The sequence below is a fragment of the Cavia porcellus genome, unplaced genomic scaffold (assembly GCF_034190915.1).
Source record: "Cavia porcellus strain 051 isolate PalLab524CR breed Dunkin Hartley unplaced genomic scaffold, mCavPor4.1 scaffold_2, whole genome shotgun sequence".
In the NCBI taxonomy this organism is placed as follows: Eukaryota; Metazoa; Chordata; class Mammalia; order Rodentia; family Caviidae; genus Cavia; species Cavia porcellus.
This window is the reverse complement of record NW_026947485.1, coordinates 16468713-16488395: the sequence shown is the minus strand read 5'-3', so window position 1 is coordinate 16488395 and position 19683 is coordinate 16468713. Positions and strand designations below refer to the sequence as shown.

Here is a 19683-nt window from a genome sequence, read left to right as displayed (position 1 = left end):
ATTAAACCCCGAGAAAAAGGAACCTCTATAAAGCACAGGAAGATACTTTACAATTCTGAAATAACTTTTAAGTAAAAGTTAATAGGCATCATAGTTAACCTAGTTCCCTGGATCCCCAGAGTAACTTTTGGGTGCGTAAATACCTATCTGTGTACTCACTGAAGAAGCCTTTGTGGCACTGCCTTCCTTACAGTTTGAAGGTGTAATTCTATATCTATTTTTTTTTTTGTCTTTTTCCTTTTTATCAGTACCAGGGATCGAACTCACGACTGCCTGCTTGCAAGGCAGGCGCTTATGCTGCAGAGCTAAATCTCTAGCCAATTCTATATCTACTTTACAATAAATCCTACCTATACTTCTGCAGTCTTATGTGTCTTGAATGAATTCTTTAATTATGGGCACAAAAGAATGAAGACCAGAGAAGCAAAGGACTAACTCCTCACTGTGCTTTTCTCTAAAATAACCATGGGTAGCCAGTGCCTGAAGTCACTGTGGGTACCCGACTACACTATGTGATAATAGTGGCCAACAGACAGAGCAGAAGGTTGTTTCTTGTATTGATTCTAAAAACAAATTGGTTCTCATGTCAGAGCATATCCAAAAGAGTGAAAACAGCGCAGAGATGTGGGCTATGAGTTGCTGTGACACACTACAAATCCTTGCTCTTTAGTGACTGGATGTGGAGAGTTTAAAACCATCTAGAAAATGTATGAACATCCTTAGGCTTCCTTTCGTGAATGTGATTTTTGCAAAGTATCGGTTGGCTACATTAAGGTTCAGGAACAACACCCTCTTGAATATGGCCTTTGTTGGCATGCTGAGCAATATTTCCTAAAGAAATTTAAAAGGCTTACAAAGTAGCTCAGAATTTAGGTCTTTGTAGCCTCATATTATTTTTCCCTTTCAAGCACAGAGACTTTCTACAAAGTCCATGTATCCTGTATCTGTCTAAACCCCAGATCTGCCAAAGAAGAGAATTTCCTCTGGCCCTTCCCCTGAACTTTCAGTAACTAAATCACAGGAAGAAAGACTCAAGTCTGGAGAGATTTCTGTCCTTTACTATTGTCCTCTATTTCAGTCCCATAAAGAACAACTTACAATCCATCATCTATTCTGCAAGCCAAACAGACGCTGTAAAGGTTACTGTATATATCCTTAAGTCCATTGGGTTTCCCTTAAAGTTATTTAATAGTCTCCTAAAAACTGCCTTAATTTCTCATTCTCCTGGTTTGAAAGAAAAAAAGCATAAGTTGCTGAATCATGTTGAACTAACAAGTAATTATACTTCAGTGATTTTTCTCCTTGTGCTGTGACTTACCCTTTTGCTTATTAATAAATTTGTCTTTTTCCTACTTCACCAATAGTTTGATCCAATTAACCTTGTGAGGGCAGAGAAACAATTTACCTTTGCACTTCCAGTTCTAAACTTGGTTTTGTCCTTTCTCCAGTTAAATCACTAAAATATCTGAAATGCTGCATTTCTAAGCACCCCCTTGGACAGAGTCAGGTCTCAGCAGATAACCAACACAACATTCTTATAAAAACCTCATGGTCCCTGATAAAGGACATGCTACCAAAAAAAAAAAAAAAAAAAAAAATCTGCCCTTGGTATTTGAGAGAAAAGTAGATGTCTCTTCTCTTCTTCCTCCTGAGGCAGATCATAAAAACTTCATTTTAGGGGTGCCTTCCTTCTAAAGAAGGGGTGGAAGAGTCCTCATCTCTGAGATGAAGGTCACAGAAGGGTATGAATGAACACGTCTTCCTAAGCAAACCTGCTTATCACTATTAAATCACTATCTCATCGAACTTGGCACAAAAATGCACAGGTTTTTTTGTTTCTTTGGTTCTCCATTTTCTTACAAAAGCTCTCATGTTAAATGACATGTTAAACAAATTTATATGCTTCCCCCCCTCCCTTTTTTTGAGATAGGATCTTACTATATAGTACTGACAAGATTTGAACTCCTTACTCAGTCTAGACTGGCCTCAAATTTGCTGACTCCTGAGAGCTAGGATTACAGGAATGTACCACATGGCCAGCTGCTTTTCTCTGGTTAATCTGTGGTATGGTCTGGATTAGGCTGTCCCTCAAAGGCCTCATGTGCTCACAGGTGAGAGCTTTGGAAGGTGACTGGATTAAGAGGGTACTCACAGCTGGCATGCTGCTAGGATGAGGGGTTTGGTCAGAAGAGATGTGTCACTGAGGATGTGACCTGCAAGTGTACACTCCGTTCTCTCAATGCTTTCTGGCTGCCACATGAGCAGCTTTTTCTCTATTACTTCCCTCTGCTATGCCATTCTGCCCTGCAGCGGGCCAGGAACTGTGGCTTATAACTGTGAGCCCAGATAAACTTCTCCTTTTAGCTGTGAGTGCTGGATATTGTAGTTCAGTGACAAGAAAGTGATTAAGACAGAGTTGGGTGCTAGAGATGAAGTCATTGCTGTGACTGTACCTGAACATGTGGTTTAGAAGTCTTTGGAACTGGATGAGTTTAGACAAGTTTGGAGATCCTGCCTAGAGATGCCCTAGACCACTGTAAACTGAGTTCAGAAGACCAGAATCCTGTTAAATATATACAACAGCTACATGCTACTGGGAGAAGGACCTGAAAACTGCCTTCACACAAGGCAGAGGGCCCCTGGAGAAAGGGACTAGAGTACTGAGAAATACCATAGTACTTCTGAATTCTTCCTTTCCAAGGTACCTGAATGTGAAGCAGTGTTCTGTGGAATAGGACTTGGAAATAAACACGGGCTGGAGAGCTCTTAACTGGTATTCTGTTAAGCAAGGTCTGCAATGTACTTTTCTTAGAACATGCAATGAAAGTTATAGAAATGTATTTGGTGTAAAGAATTCAAATACTAAAAAATAAACATCTATGAAAATGAAGGTCTGTTTTTTTTTTCCCCCGGTACTGGGGATCGAACTCAAGACCTCCTGCTTGCAAGGCAGGTGCTTATGCTGCTGAGCTAAATCCCTAGCCCGAAGGTCTGTTCTTTTAAAAGTTGGGGCCAATCTGGTCATAGTTCTAGTCCATAGTCCATAGACAGCTAGAAAACGTGGGCAGGTGAGGAGACCTACAGTACCAGCCCTTGGTCTTCTTGCTCCCAAACACATCTAGGGACTATAAAGTCTAAAGTGCACTTCGTCTTTGGTTACAAGAAAAACCATGAAACAGCCTCTCAACAAAAAGAACAAACACGTGAGCATTCAGGATCTCAGAGGAGGAAAAAAACCTGAAAAGGGATCAATTCTGGAGCAGTTTAGACTTTAGATGAGAATGGATGTATTTAGAGTTGTAAGGTCACAGACAGTTTTGAATTTAGGATTTTCTTATCTTTTCAGCTGTCAAAAGTTCAGAATAAAAAAAAAATCTAATAGCAGATGTTCAATTAAATGGGAACTTGAAAGTAATAAAAATTAAAAATTTGATTAAGAACGAGGAAAAGGTCAGTACCACTGAAACAAATGACACATAAAGCACTACCTTTCTTCTGAAATAACTTATTTATAGCACCAGAGCCCAGACCGCAATTCACATGGCAGAGCCCTGGATACATACAGAATGCTACTGGCTTTCTCTTTAAGAGAGTGTACATTGGCAGCTTCTAGCAGAGGTACTGTGGATTTAGAATTGGCTTCCTTTTGAGGACCTGCCACCAACACACGGACAGCGAGGTACACAGCTGGCAGTGTTGCAAAAGAGACCACAGGTGTCTGCCTGCTGTCCATTCCCCATTTTCATCCCTCCACACACAAAGAAACGAAGGAATTTAAAAGAATATATAGATGTGTTTGTTTTTGGTGAAAACAGTTGACTTGGATACCCCAATTGGCTAAACCAAAGTCACACAGTCAACAAAATTTTCCCAAAAGTTAACTAAAAGCTTGGTATTTAGGCTTTTCAACTTATGATTTCTACTTGGTCATACTCCATGCTCTTTAATCCAGAAAAGGTGTAAATCTTCCTCACCTATTGAGAAGCAAGTTGCTAATAAATTAACCAGTCAATATATTCTTATATGTCTACTCTCTAAAACACTGCAGCTGATGGCTACTGTTAATTTTCCAGCAAAGATGATTTTTCTAAGTCATTTCAAACATCTGAAATTACTCTAAATGTCTTTATCTTTTAAAAGCACTTCCAAAGCACCTATCTAAATTATTACTCTTGAGATTCACCTCAGATACCACCTTCACTAAAAATTCTTCCTTCCACTTTAGAAAGATCATGAAAATTTTGGACAACATCATTAAAAGCATGCAAAAGCCTTGGGACAAAAGAGCTTGTTCTATTTGAGGAACTGAGACATGGCCAGTTTAGCTGCAGTAAGGGGCCAGGAGAGGCGGAGAGAGGCAGGTACCAGATCCTCTAAGATCCTGAAGATCCTGGTAGCAGTATGGAGTATGGATTTTCATTGTCAGTAAATCTGAAAGTACTGGAGAATTTTAATTATTTAGAATTATATGATTTGAAGATATGGACACTGTACAAATTATTGAAAGTCTTCAAATTGTTTCAAACTGAGGCAGGTTTAATGATACCATTTCCTCTTGTTCTGCTATTTTTTATTTTTTTAATAGAAAGATTATACTTTCACTTTAATCACATTCAACATTATGGTTGACGTTTATTTTTTTTTAAAATCACACTTTTTCTTCTATCTCACACAGCATTCAAAGTAAAGAAATTACATTAAAAAAAGCTAAGTAAATTCTTAATTTAACAATTATGAAACAAATCTGGTTAACAAAGTAAAATAGAAACACAAGCAAATTTTGTTTCCAGATATCAATGTGTAGCTTCCGCAACTTTCAGAAAGAAATCGTCTAGTAGTTTACTTACTTCTGACTAGGGTTCAGTGAAGAATTACTCCGTCCTCTCCACCTCCTTTTTTAAGTGTCCAAATGTGATGAGTAACATTGGGAAAGACTAAACTGCTCACCAGAATTTGATAACTTTAGTACCATATGCATAAAATACATTTACTGTACTTAAGAAACATATAGAGGCAGGAACAACTGTACCAAAATAAAGATTAATAACGTCATGACATACATTCTTAGAAACTTTCAATAAAATCCACTTTCCTCAGTACTTGATGAGACAGTGGTAAGTTAACTTAGTCATAGTATCAAGGATCTTAACAAATAAGAAAGCAGGCTCCGTGACATGTGATTACTGTCTCAGCACTCAGGAGGCTGAAGAAGGAGGATCACTTTAGTGCAGGTATTCAAGACAACAGTGATAGTATACCTCCACACACACACACAATATCATCCATATCAGTGGCCAAAGACAGTAAAACGATCTAGAGAGAAATTTCTGTTTTTTCTTTTTATTTATCTGTACTACTGAGGATTATACTTGGCCTTTCATGTGCCAGGCAAGTGCTCTCTGAGACAGAGTTCTGCCTCTTAGAAATGCTTCACAAAATGTTATACTCCTCTGAGTCCATGAGATTTGATCTGCCTAACATTTCACCTCCTTGAGAGACATCAGTACCTCCCACCTTTTCTGAAATTGCAATTATAAAGTCAATCACCATCTGTTTGCTACAATGTATAGACAGACAGCATTTTGTTCTGTTTTGACTTACCCTGGTTAAGTTTTGAACAGTAAGGAAGACACAGAACAGAGCATTTTAAAAAATGACCTAGAGCAGAAAAAAATAAGATATGCATTTGTCTAGAAAGGAAATGTAAGAGTTAAGACATTAGAAAAATCAATTGCCTATTTTTATTAAAGATAGAAGATCATCTAGCTTATGTAAGTAGAGAAATTTAGAAAACTGAATAGGTAGTTGTGAGAAACTGCAAAATCTTCACGTTCTGGACTCAAGATGAAAGCAAGCTATCAATCAGCATGGCATGTCTTACCATATTACCCCACTGAAGAAGTCTCTTTCTGGATAAACTTGGGGTTGGGTAGACCCCGAAAAGTAAGTGTTTCTTTAAAGATACAGGAAACCAAAAAACAGTACCTTCAAGTTTTAAAAGAAAATAATAAAAAGTTTAGGCCTAAAAGATTAAAAAACTGCTATCTACTATTTACCTAGGAAAATAAGTAGATTTTCTTAAGACATTATTAAATGTTACATACCTACTTATGTGTTGTTTGGTTTTTTAAATTAATTCCAAAACATGTAAATTTAGAAAGTGTCACATTTGCTTAGGAAGGAAGAGCAAATTTTATAAAGGATCTTGCTACAATTACAACCAGGCTGTGCTTTGCGTTAGAAACAAGAGTCTGATTGGCTTCCCTTCCTATTTAATACAGGGTACAACTCTGTCTGCAGGAGTGTCTCCTTAACACCTCTGCCCTTGCTTGACAATGATACTGCCTTATCTCTCATAGCCGATCTATATAAAAACATGTCCTGTAAACTTGTAAGTCCTTGTAGAGAAGTTTAAAGTGGTAAACTTCAGGATTCAGCTTAGCACTTTTTCCAGGCTATGTTTACATTTGTTTCCTAATGTAAACATTAATTAATTAATCTGAAGATTAAAATCACTCATTAACTCAGTAACAATCTCTGTTAGATTGTTAATATTGATGACATTTAATGGGGTGAATCATCTTATATTCAGGGAACATTTATTCTATTTGTAGTACTAGAAACTGTTATGCTACAAGCTAGAAATTTTGTAAGAAAGGTATAACTATAGACTGATACTGTACGTTGAAGTGATTGGTGTGCAATAATTTTTATTAAGTCTCTAAAATTAATAAACAAAAGTTGCATGAGAAAGAAAAACCTCAGTAGGAGATATGCCTTTTTCTTGTTGCTTTATTATGGGATGAAATCAGAAATATGGAATAGAATTAAAAACAAAAATATTTTCTCTTCAGATGACCAAACTGTTTCATGTGTTGCAATTTTCGTAAAATATTTATAGATGTCATGAATGTTTTGTCAAACTGACATTTATAGTAGCACTGAAAATAAAACTACTTCTGTACACTTACATGGACGTTTCCCTTTACTCCAATTTAGTTGTCACATCTTGCTAGTGAGAGCTTATAAATGTCTACACATTTTTTGCTGTAGGCAAATGGAAAAAAGTTTTTTTTAAAAAAAAGTTTCAATGAAAAGTGTAACTCTGTGATTAAACATGTCTATTGGCTATTTTATATCTCTTTCTTAAATCAGAAAGATCTGACTGTGTGTCTTTATAAAAATATCAGCAATATTTCAGGATTAAAATTTCAGGCTCAAGAAGACATGAAAGTGAACATAATAGTCCTAATCCTCAAGAAGCATCTAACCTAATAAAGAGGCAGTTTTTAAGCAACTAACTAAAATTAAAAAGGCAAATAAAATGGAAATGTTGTAAGAGTTTAGAAGAGGTTATTCTGAAAGACAGCTTCAGGGATTATTTTTCTGCCCAAGACAGGGTCTTGCTATGTAGTTCAGGCTGGTCTTGACTTGTAGCAACACTCTTGCTTCAGCCTCCTGAGTGTTGGGATTACAGGTGTGTTCCACATATACTGGGCTCTTCTCTTTGTTAAGACAGTACTACTATTTTATCATCAGACAAGATTGGGTGCATTTGGGGGTAATATGGCTGTAGACTACTAATTATTATTAGCTAATGTTTATCCAGTGCTTTTTATATATCAGGTATTATTCTAAGTCTAACACATGCATTCTTTCACTTAATCTTCACAAACACTACAAGATGTTCTATAATTATCGCTATTACTAAGAAAATACATTTGGCTTTTTTTTTCTAACTAAACCATACACCTTTTTAAAATATTCAAGAGAATAAAACCAAACAAAGTAAAACAAAACAAAGCCAATTGAAACAAAACAATGAAAGTAATACAGGACTTCAAAACAAGGTAATAGAAAAAAAAAGGTAGGGACTTCCGGGAGAACATGGCGGACAGATAACAGCAGCTATGGAGGTTCTCTAAAAGACTCGGCTCAGGAGTCAGGAATGGTGCAGAGTAAGGAGACATAAGCCGGTGGAGATATGCTCTGCTGACTCAGGAACGAACTGGGCTGAGAGAAACCAACTTGGAATGCAGTCCTGGTGCTAGAACAGGAACAGAAAAGCCTCAGTGTGGAGGCTGGAACCCGTGCCATTGGAAGCCGCGATTTGGGCTTCCCGCCGCGCGGCGGCTGCCTCTACATCGGCTCGGCAAGGAGAGAGACGCGTGGAAGCTCTGAGAACGGGAATCTGCGAATGGAGTCGAAAACAGGACGGGCAGGGAGGCGTGCACTGACTTGTGGTGAGGTGAGTGAGAGAAACTGACACTCTACCACAGTTTGACTCCAGCGGAGGACATTCTGGGACGGGACAGACTTGCGGGAGCAGGGCGCGGTGGTGACTTCAGCCACAAATGCCCCTCTCAGGCGGGATTGGTGAGAAGTGCCTAGCCTACGTGACGCTGCTGGCGGACCCAGTAGGCTGGCCCAACCCAGATCCCAGAGCCTGAGGGTGGCCTTGAGGGGCGGCCCGGTGTAGGCTGCCTGGTCTGGAACTTCCTGGTGCGCTGCAGTGGGCGGGAACACCTAACCGGCGCAATTCAATCAGACTGTGGCTGACAGGGAAGGAAGCTGGGCTTCCTATATACGCTTGCATATATAAGGAACAAACAATATGGGGAGAGGCAGCAACAAGAAAGGCTCCTCGGCCCCCAATCCTGAGAAACAGGTAATAGCAGACACCGCACCAGTAGACATAAAGTGCCATCTAGAGAGCCTCATAGATCAGTTCAGGAATGAAGTTATCAATGACCTGAAGCTAGAAGTAAGCAGAATAGTTAGAGAAATGCTAAGCACCACCCAAGAAAAAACAGATGGTGGAATGGAAGAACAGAAAAAGAGGGGAGAATTGTTTGATGGAGAAAACAGAGAAAGCATAGAATACATGAAGCAGGTTCAAAGGGACTACCAGGAAACTAAAAAGTCTATCGAAAACTGGCATAACAGCTTGAAAGAAACTAAAGACAGACTATCTGAACTGGAGGGCAGATTTGTAATATGGGAGAATGAAATGAAAAACTTCTTAAAAATAACAAAGAAACAAACAGCAATAATACAAAGACAAGAAGATGATAAGAGGAGCCATAACTTAAGGATTAAGAACATAAAAGAAGAAGTAGGGACACAAACAAGTGAACTACAAAAGCTACTCACAGAAATAATCCAGGAGAATTTTCCTAATTTAGCAAAAGGTAAAGATACTCAGATGTATGAGGCATACAGGACCCCAGCCACCTATAACCCAAACAGAGCAACACCCAGGCATATAATAATAAAAATTCCAGAAATTCAATACAAGAACAGAATATTAAAAGCTGTCAGAGACAAGAAACAGACCACTTACAAGGGAACACCCATCAGAATTACAGCAGATTTCTCTGCACAAACCATCAAATCACGAAGAGCGTGGGGGGAAATAATTCAAGCTTTGAAAGATAATAATCTCCAGCCAAGATTGAGATATCCTGCACAACTGTCCCTGAAAATTGATGGAAAAACAAGGTGCTTCCAGGATAAAGAGGAACTGGGTGAATTTGCAACCACCAATTCAACTCTACAGAGAGTATTGCAGGATATTAAAAAAAAAATAAAATACAAAGTATCCAGAAATAGTGGCAGGGAGGCCACAATGAATGGAGCAGAGAACAAAATGAAGAAGACAAACTGACAGCTAATGACAGAAAAAGAGCTCAACAGAAATGAGGCAGAGAAGATTGGATGATAGGAACAGCTATTTTGGAGAAAATGATGTCTTAATAGGTAATACTGATTTAGTATCTTGTTTTGAAGTCTCATCAAGCTTTTGTTCTTCTGTCTCCATTGGTCTAAACAGGTTGTATCTTATTGGATTTTATTATGTACGATAGTATAAGCAAAAACTTTTAAAAGACAAGGAGATTATACAGAAACCATTGTTCATTTTCTGTTAGTTGATTCTAAATATCCTGTAATGCTGTCATTCTCTTAAATGGTTTTACATTGTTTTGATATATTTAATGCTACAGTATACGAAGTTGTACTCAAGGATTTCAAGGAAAGAGACAATATGTAACTACTTTTATGTCAGGATTATCTTGTGGTGAGACACTATTCTGCTTAACTGGTTATGTTTTGATCTGCGCTGTTTCGCTGTTATGCCCTTTTTTATCTCAATCTCCACTCCATTATTTACTTTTTTATTTTTATCCTTTTAATTAAGGGAAAAATAAATAAAAATAGCAGGATATATTATAGTAACCCACTTTGACTTTCCATTACCTTGATTTAAAGCCCTGTACTACTCTCACCATCTTATTTTTGACTAATGTTCCCCTATTCTGTTTTGCTGGATAGTACCAGGTTTGAAAGTTTAGGCAACAGCTGTGAAGATAGTGAGATTCATTATGACGCCCATTCTCGTTGACTTTTATCTACTTTTGAAGACCTGCAATGTCTCCAATGTTTTGGTTTTGTCGGTTTTGTTCTTTACTGTTTTGTTCAATTTTATTATAACTGATGATATAGGCAATTCTATTAGAGATAGTGGGAGGCATTATGGTAACCATTGTTGATCACCTTGTATTATGTTTTTACATTATCTATTATGTCCACCCTTTTGATTTGACCGACTCTGTTCTGTTATGTCACATTTGGTTTTACTCTCTTCCAAAAAAGTAATAAGAATCGTGGGAGCAATAAAACCCAAAATGTGTAATAGTCATTGTACAAAAGAGAGGAAAAGAAAGTGTTCTAAATGATATAACTGCATGTATATTTAAGTGTATAAGATAGAAAATGATATCACTGAGTTTTATTGGATCATTGAACAGAACCGTTTGCAGTATCATTGTTGGAATGTCCACTTTACAAGCTTTAATTTTGTGACTTGAACAATTATTTCTAAGATGACAATATGTAATCCATTAACTAGTGATTTCCTACTGTTTATTTTTTTCTGTAATTGTGTATAACTTGTACCCTTAAAAAAAAAAAGAAAAAAAAAGTTACAGAAAATAAAAAATGGCTACTGTAATATATATTGCTATCTCCAAAACAACTGCCCATACTATCAGACATAACAAAATCAAACAAAATAGAATAAAACCAAACAAGATAAAATAATGAAAATGATACACTTCAAAACAAGATAATAGGAAATTAATAATAGCTACCATAATGCCTCTTGTTGTCTTCAAAACAGCTGTGCAGACTATCAGACATAGGCATGTAAAATTATCCAAACACTAAAAGAACTAAGTTGCTTCTTTACTTCAGTTATCTTTTTAGAAATTTCAGGTGTCTCGCAAACTTGTTCTGTGTGGGCTGGAGGTCTGAGATTATATTTTGCTCTTTCATCTTGACATTTTCCTGTGTTCCTATGAATCAGCTCATTGCTATGTCCCTGTTGCTTCTTGCATTAGTTGCCAGTCTCCTGTTGTAGGATTGGACTAGGTTCCTTTAATTTGGGGTTCCTGAAGCAGTGGTACAGGGTGGTGGTTCACTGATGCTTTCCACATGGCTGCGGGCCTCAAGGTGTGGCTTCTTCCTATTAACTCCATTTGTTCATGGGTTTCGTTCAGCTCTGGTATTTGATTTTTCTCTGTAGTTGATCTGTCTCTGTGACAACGGGGTATTGAGGTCTCCTATTACAGCTGTGTTATTGTTCATTTGATTTTTCTATGTCTACCTGTAACTGTCTTATATAGTTGAGTGCTTCTATATTATGTGTATGTTTATGTTACGACATTTGTGGAGTCTCTAGCTTTCTCATTGACCCAAATCAATCTTACATTATTCTTCTTTGTTTTGTCTTATAGCTGTTGGATTGATTTCTCATAATCTCTTGCTATTTTTAAGATAGCTTTCTTTTAAAGATCGCTAACTGCACTTCTGTCTTCAAGATCTGAAATTCTATTTTTTCCTTTGTTCAATCTGTTGTATATATTTTCAATGGAGATTTTCATCTCTTGGCTCTGTTTGGATCTGTTTGATGGATTCCATTTCTTTCCTATTTTGCATATATTTTATTTCTATCTTTTTCTAAGCTCATCTATTGTTTTATTGGTGTCTTCACTAATATTTTTGATTTTAAGTATCATTTCTTTATGCACCTGAGAGATTATTTTTTCTATAGCTCTTTACACTTGTTTTTCACTTCTGTTGCTATCACTTCAGAAAGTTTCAGTGTTTGGTTTTCAACTTCATCTATCTTTTTGAGTTCCAGGCCTGTTCTGGGTGGGTTGGGGGTCTGGGACTGTACCCCATCTCTGCATCTGGCCATTCTTCATCTTCTTTTTTTCTTTTTCTCTTCTATGTTGATGCCCATTAACCTTCCATGATGTGTAGCTCTATTACTAGCATTGAGGTCTCTCTCAAGGAGGAAAAGAGATGTCATTTCTCAGGGATGTCCTTCAGATGTAGTTGGTTCTTTATAGCTATCTCAAGAATGTACCTTCTTCTGGTGTTTACAGTGCTGTAATAATGCCCACATTACAGGTGCTACGCATGGAGCCAATTCTAAATCTTTTTAATGTTCTTCATTGAATGTTTCCCTCATTTTTCTATGCTTCTCTGTTCTTCCATCTGTGTCTTCTTTAGAGGTGATCAGCAATTCTTTTATTATGCTTCTCGTTTCTTCTTTTACCTCACACAGTATTTTTGTTCTAAGTTCTTTTATAGCTTCTTGAAGTTGTTTCTTTATTTCAGTTGCTGTTACTTCATAAACCTCAGGTGTGTGACTTCTGATCTCTTCCGTGTTTACATCTCCTGGACCAGTACGCTTGGGTTGGAGGCCAGAGACTGCCTTTTGCTTCTTCCTCTTGTCATGTTCCTGAGGTCATGTTTCTGATTTCTTCTGGACAAGTGGGTATTGGGGTTCCTGGCACTTCCTGTGTTGGCTACAATTTCTCTGAAGGAAGACTCTATTTTCTTTTTCTAGCCCATACTGGCTAGGGATATCTGATGGTGACCGTTGGGTAAACTGGTGTAGGGCTATTGGTGGCTGCTGGAGTGCAAGCAGGGGTAGGGCAGGCTGTCACCTCCCTCCCGGGCTGGTTAATAATCAGTCCTCACCATGTATAGTACACGCAGGGGGGTGGAACTGGGGATAGCTTTAGGGAAACCTCGGAGATGGCTGTTGGAATGTGCATAGGGGCAGGACTCAGTCCAAACAATTTCCACCAGTTCACTCTGAGGCAGGAGTGGCTGGATGAAGCCGGTTGCAGTTCTGGCTCTGGGCTTATCCTGTCCAATTTCAAAATGGCCTCCAGCCAATTGTCCACTCCTATGGGAGGACTGAGTCCCCCACACTCGCCGCCAGCCAGTGCAGTTCTCTAGTTTGCTGCTCCCCACTGCCACCATGTCTCCCTGCAGAGGACTTTGGGCTTGTCAGCCACCATGCCACCTTCACTGTGACTACGTCTCCAGGTTTCAACAGCTTTTCTTGCAAGGTGGTTCTGGCTCTGGGAGAAGGTACCACCAGCTACTGCCTTCTTCTGTTTAAGATTTTCTTTTTTTTATTCTCTCAGTGGCCTTCAATTCTCACTATAGGTTCTTCCTGGCTCAAGAGGACCCACTTCCTTCCTTCTTGTCTTCCCCATGATGCTATATTCCTGCACCTGGACTGTTTCTCTCAGAGAGGCTGTTTACTCTGCCGCTTACTGTTCTGCCATCTTGTTCTAGCTCTAGGACTGGTCTTCTGTTGGTAGAGTTCTCCAAAGTCCAACTTCTGTGTCCTTGATGCTGCTTCAGATGCTTCCACATTACTGGCCTCACTGAATTCTTCACCCTCCAGGAGAGAGAGAGAGAGAGAGAGAGAGAGAGAGAGAGAGACAGAGAGAGAGAGACAGAGAGAGACAGAGAGAGAGAGACAGAGACAGAGACAGAGACAGAGACAGAGAGAGTGTGTGTGTATCAGTGTGCCAGGCTATTATTCTGGATCTTGGGGTTCCCATTAGTCTTATACTCTTCCAGTCAGCTCTGCTGTTGGTAGGTTACGGTTAGGCTTAGCATGGAAGAGGAATGAATCATGAACTCACTGTCTTCTAGCTGGCCCTGCCCTATAGGATGTAATGGAGGGGTGCACAGCGCGAACTCATCTCTTCTAGCTGGCCTGCCTTCCGAGATGCAATGGAGAAAGCCTGGATCACAAATGCACTGTCTTCCACCTGGCCCCACTCTATGGATGTAACAGAGGCCTAGAGTGTAAACTCACTGTCTTCCAGCTACCCTGCCTTCCGAGCGGTAACAGAGGGGCACAAAGGGCAAGCTCACTATCTTCCAACTGTCCCAGCCATCTGGGATATAAGGGAGGAGGCACAGAGCAAGCACAAATGCACTGTGTTCCAGCTGGCCCACCATCAGAGATGTAACAGACAAACAATACACTCATAATATGAGTTATGCCTTCTACTTACATTTTCATATAGATTTATCTGCCATAATGCATGATTTCACGAATCTATCACTGTCAAGTTATAAAGTCAACAAAGTCATCTAAATTTTGTAGATACCCTTAGGACCTTGAGTCTCTCTGGATCCGTACACTTAGGACTGCATACTGAGCAACAGCAGCAGTTAAAATAGTAGGGTTTCAGTTCTTACAAAAAATGCCTTGGAGGTACTAGGATCATGATGGCTCATTCATGATGAATAAAAGTGTGAAAACTGATGGGTATGAAAATTATGGGGTGAGGAATATAGCTTAGTGGCACAGTGCTTTTCTAGCGTATGTGAGCCTCTGGATTCGATTCTTAGTGCCACATTAGGAAAAAAAAATAGTGTAAATAAACAGAACTCATAAAATATGGCAGTAACTTCACCTCTGTTTTGTAGATTGTGACAGATGCAGCTACAGGGAGATAAGGGAGCCTATTACTTCATGTGAATTATTGTACCGGAAAAAATTTTCCTTACATGTAACCAAATGGTATTGTCTTCCCTTTATTGGGAGAAATAAGCATTTGGGATGTTTATTAAAAAAACAATGTTCAAGGGAATTTGTCAAATGAGATGATGATGGTGGTGTTACAGGACTTAGGTCTCTAAAGGATACAGTATGAACATTTAAATTACATCTTTTCACAGTGCATGTAAGTCTCTAAAGATACTAGGAAGACTTATAAGACATTGCTAAAGAAAGAGTAAGTCAATCTCAAATTACATAAAATAAATCACAAATAATGGGAAGTTGAACACTTTTAAACAAAATTAATTATTTAAAATTAACTTATAGAAATGAAAACTTTCACATCTTCTATGTACTTTTTAGATAATCAAAAAGGCTATTTTCAAATTAACTTGCCTACAGTTAAGAATGAAAATGAGACTAGTTATCATGTTGATTAAACCATATGCTTAATTCATAAAGAAATATAAAATAAATGCTAGTGTATAATACATTGTCGTGAAAAGGAGAAAAAAGGTTAATCAATTCAATTCAATTTTAGATGAAGGCATTTTTCCATAATTGCTGAACCCTAGCATGTGTCAGGTAACTAAAATTACACTAAAACGTGCAAGCTCTGTTATTATCTTAGAGATAATCCAGGAAGCAAATAAAGCCAAAAATTCACTCTGAATTTTTAACACGAAGTGCTTTAGTCTTCTATCAAGTATATACTTTTTTTGTTTTAAGATCTTATATCTTGTCTCTTTTGCATATATTTGAAAGTTTCCATAATAAAAAGTACAAAAAATTAACAGTAACAAAAATGATTTTGTATGTATTTCTAACACATCAATCACCCTTTAATACTTACCAGTCTCTGTTTCTGAAGCTCTTCCCTAAGAATTCTATCTTCTGGTAAAACATCACATAACAAAAAATAATTGTCTTGTTCTTCTGTTGAGAGGTTAGGAAAATAAATGAGAAGATAAGTATTTATCATTTTCCAGAAGGATTTATTTTTTTAAATCTGTATACATGTACCTAGGTAACAGACAGGCCTGGGTTTATGTCTGTTGTAATACATTCTGCTTAGTTTTATTCAAGTTAGGCAAAGTAAGCACAGAAAAATTTAGATATTACTAAAGGAAGAACAATTATAATTTAGGGTAGCAAGATTATTCCTTTGAAATATGGAAAAGATGTAACCAAGACATGTACTTACCAAATGGAGCTGTGGAATTAATTCTTATCACACTACAAAAATCTGTGACGGGCTGTTCACTGAACCTTTTTCTCCAATATAAAATGTATCTTAGAATAACAATTAAAAAAAAAGATAATGAGAAGACCATACAATAATGCTAATGCTATGCAAGAACACTTAATTATACCAGAGCAAAAAAAATCAAATGTTGATGAAAACTGGTAGAAATTTGTGAATACAAAGGCAGTGGAGCATTACAGAGGTATGAAATAAGTATTTAATGAAACGAAATCATTTGTAAAGGCATGAAAATAATTAGACATTATTTTCCCTGAATTCAATAAACAGAAAAGTTTAATAAACTGTTCAATAAACAGAAAACAATAAACAGGAAAGTTAAAATACATTATTTTAATGTGACACTGAAGCTTTCTGGAAATAACATCTAAGTTTGTACATATTTAAAATGTAACAAATAAGCTTATTACACATTCTATAGTAACGAGCAAGTCAAGAGGTTATCTTATTTATCAAAAGAACAGGGGTCACAAGAATAATGCAGTGAGAAATCAATCTACATTCAGTATGTATACAACAAGACAACATTTTTATGTTCATGTTGTGCCTGAACTAAGTCAAATCTGGCCTTTAGAAAAATAGCCGAACTTATATATCTTATCAATACTGAGAAGAGTGAGAAGGTAAATTTAAAAGCAAACCATAATCCCCCCAGGACTTGCGTACCTAATGGAAAAAGAAGTAAGATGACAGGACTCAACAAGATGTTCCTTTATCTAACAAGATGTCTACCGGCAACTGCAATCTCATTTATCAAACGAGATAAAGAGTTATATGGAGAAAGGAAACAGGCTGACTCTACACTGACACTTTATTGTGCTATGCAACTTATGGATAAAGAAGTTTCTAACACCAAGGAACCAAGTTCTATGAACAAAATGAGACTAGGAGATTGATGAAGTGCATGGACAATATAGGAGTTTGGACTTCTAAAGTTGCTGACATAGAACCAGCAGAATTTTGTGTATAGTAGATCCATGATAAATGTTTTAAGGATGTAGAAGATATTGGAAGAATCCTGTATATTTCTCTAAAGTAGCCTCCAATGCCAAATATTTGGTCTCCTCTTTTATTCTTAATTCCCTTTTTCCTAACACTGATTTCCAAATTTGATGGTGCTATGTAGATAGGGCATTAGTGTATCAGAAAAACATCTGTGCTGGTGAGAGATCTGAGAAACTGAGAACCATGAGGGAGAAAGAGAGTAGGGAGAAAGACAGAGGTGACATAAAATATAAATATGAATGGATGACATCACTGAATTAAGTAAAAATGTTAATGAATAATGTATAAAAACAGATCCACATGTTTTAATTCTTTATTCTACTGTCAACCTTGCTGGGCAAGAGGAGAACCCTTTTCTTATAGAACAGTGCTGGATTGTATCTCAACAGATTGGAAAATGGTAGTCTTGAGTTGCAGCTCAGCCTCAAATATTACAGATAATACATGGTTACTCTGTGGCTAACTCACTGGCTTCTGTATTACCCATCTCAGAAGCAGAATACACAGTGTATCCATCAAAGCAGATGAAATGGGAATATGTGTCTATAAAAGGTCATACACTGGCCAGCTTCAGCACCTTCCCTGTCTCAGTATATTTTACATAGCCCCTCCTTTACTCTCCACTAGTTTCCCCCCCCCCCCCCGGGGGAAGAGAGGAAAAAGGGAGAAAGAAAAGGCAAGAAGAGGCTTCAGAGAGTAAAAATGTTATCTTATCTTTTCTTATTCTACACTCAGCATTTCTTTAATTACACAGCGATGTGAAGGATGAAGAAACATAGAGATATATCAGGATTAGAAGATATATTGTTCTTCCAAATGGAAATATACAAATATCCACTTTTACAACTCATCAAAATCACCTATGGTAGAATCAGGTGCCAAAATAGCTGACACATGGGCCAAGATGTTTTTGGAGTTTGCTCACGCTCACAATTAGGATATATCGGGGAGAGGTCTGTCAGTCCTGGCTAAAATCTTCTAAAGAAAAGGAACAACAGCAATCAGTCCTAAATAATAATAGTTCCATGCTAGCTACTGCTGTCAAAAAGCAACAATAACTACTTGAACATATAGGCTGTTAGTACTGGCAAAATTTCAGAGTTAGGGGACAATTTGTGTAAAACAAAATGATCAGGTAAGTGTGTGAATGCTAGTAACTAGACTGCTTTCAGAATTATTACTGATTTATTTTTTTAAATGAAGAGTCAACACCACTTCTACCTGCACAGATCTTATATTAAAAGCAGTTTTGCTATTTAAACAAAGACTGGTTAAACACTTATAGCTCATGTATTAATAGAGGACGAGGGACATTGCATTCAGGGAAATGAATTTGAATTTAAAGTTACTGAATCGGGGCTGGAGGTTTAGCTCAGCGGCATAAGCACCTGCCTTGCAAGCAGGCAGTCGTGAGTTCAATCCCCGGTACTGATAAAAAGGAAAAAGACAAAAAAAAAAAAGTTACTGAATCTTCCTGACACTCAGTTTATGCATTTATAAAACGAGTTGCTGATCATTAAATTCAATTAAATTGGACTCTGCAATGTAAAGTAGTGTCCAAAATCCTGGGTACTTGCCTGGCAAGCACAAGGTGGTGAGTTTGATTCCTGTGACCCCACCCAAAAAATTTCCCGGGTACTTAATAATAGGTAATTATTATAAGAAAAAAATAACATATTAAGACTAAGGTACTAAGGAATTATGTTTATCCCAGGGTAATAACGGGTGCCTAACAGAGCAAAACAACATTTCACTCTTTAAAGAAAAGGAATAGCCATAGTGGCATGTACTGAGGTGAGAGGGCCATTTGAGAAGCCCATGAGTTTGAGAGCAGCCTGGACAACAGTGAGAGGCGATTAAAACAAAACAAACACAACAAAATAAATCTAACCCAAACTCCCCTAATGTCTTCAAACAAAAGCAACAACAAAAAAATGCAAACTCAAGAAAACAAAAGGTAACATTTCACTAAAACCAGTTACATTAACAGTGTCAGAGGGAAAAAAAAAAAAAAAAAACCAACAGTGTCAGAGGGCACACATAGAGGGCTAAGTGTGAAAGGTGCTCACAATTAGAAAGAGCCACCCATTGATGTGTCCTTCCTTGCCTAAAGCCACACAATCAGAATGTCAGAAATGGCACCTGAACTTGGTTATCTCTGGCTCTAAAGCCCTAAGTTGGAATCTGTACTATAGAAAAATGAAAGGCAGGGACTGGACCAACCAAACCAAACCAAACCATCCCTAGAATTGTAATTGGAAATGGATATTTGAAACATTTTTTTCCCTTCAGAGTCAAGTAGGTTGCATAGGATTCTCCTCCATAAGGCTTCTGCACGGGGTGCACAAAGTCTGAACGGGGTGGGAAGGTTGGTGTTCTTTCCTGAAAGTATCCAGTACTATCAAGTGGTAGTCCTCAGTGTGAGTACTAACTTTCTAGTTATGACTGAAGGCTGACAGCAGCTGTTGTGGCTGTTGATATGGAATCACTTGGATAGGCAAGAGATACAAAGTTCTACTCAGAATGACCT

At 37.7% G+C, this 19683-nt stretch overlaps 1 protein-coding gene across 3 annotated transcripts in view; it reads right to left on the bottom strand.

Annotated features, from left to right (window-relative positions):
- The window catches only part of Znf277 (zinc finger protein 277), a 120102-nt gene that overhangs the window by 44079 nt on the left and 56340 nt on the right, over nt 1-19683 (bottom strand). For all 3 annotated transcript variants that reach the window (XR_001201292.3, XM_003469836.5, XM_013152456.3), the window contains 2 exons: nt 16089-16177; nt 15738-15820 (listed from right to left, as the gene is read on the bottom strand). Coding sequence is in view for 2 of the 3 variants with exons in the window: in XM_003469836.5 (XP_003469884.3) it covers nt 15738-15820; nt 16089-16177 (172 nt within the window). In the remaining variant the exon portion in view is untranslated. The remainder of the gene's footprint in view (nt 1-15737; nt 15821-16088; nt 16178-19683) is intronic.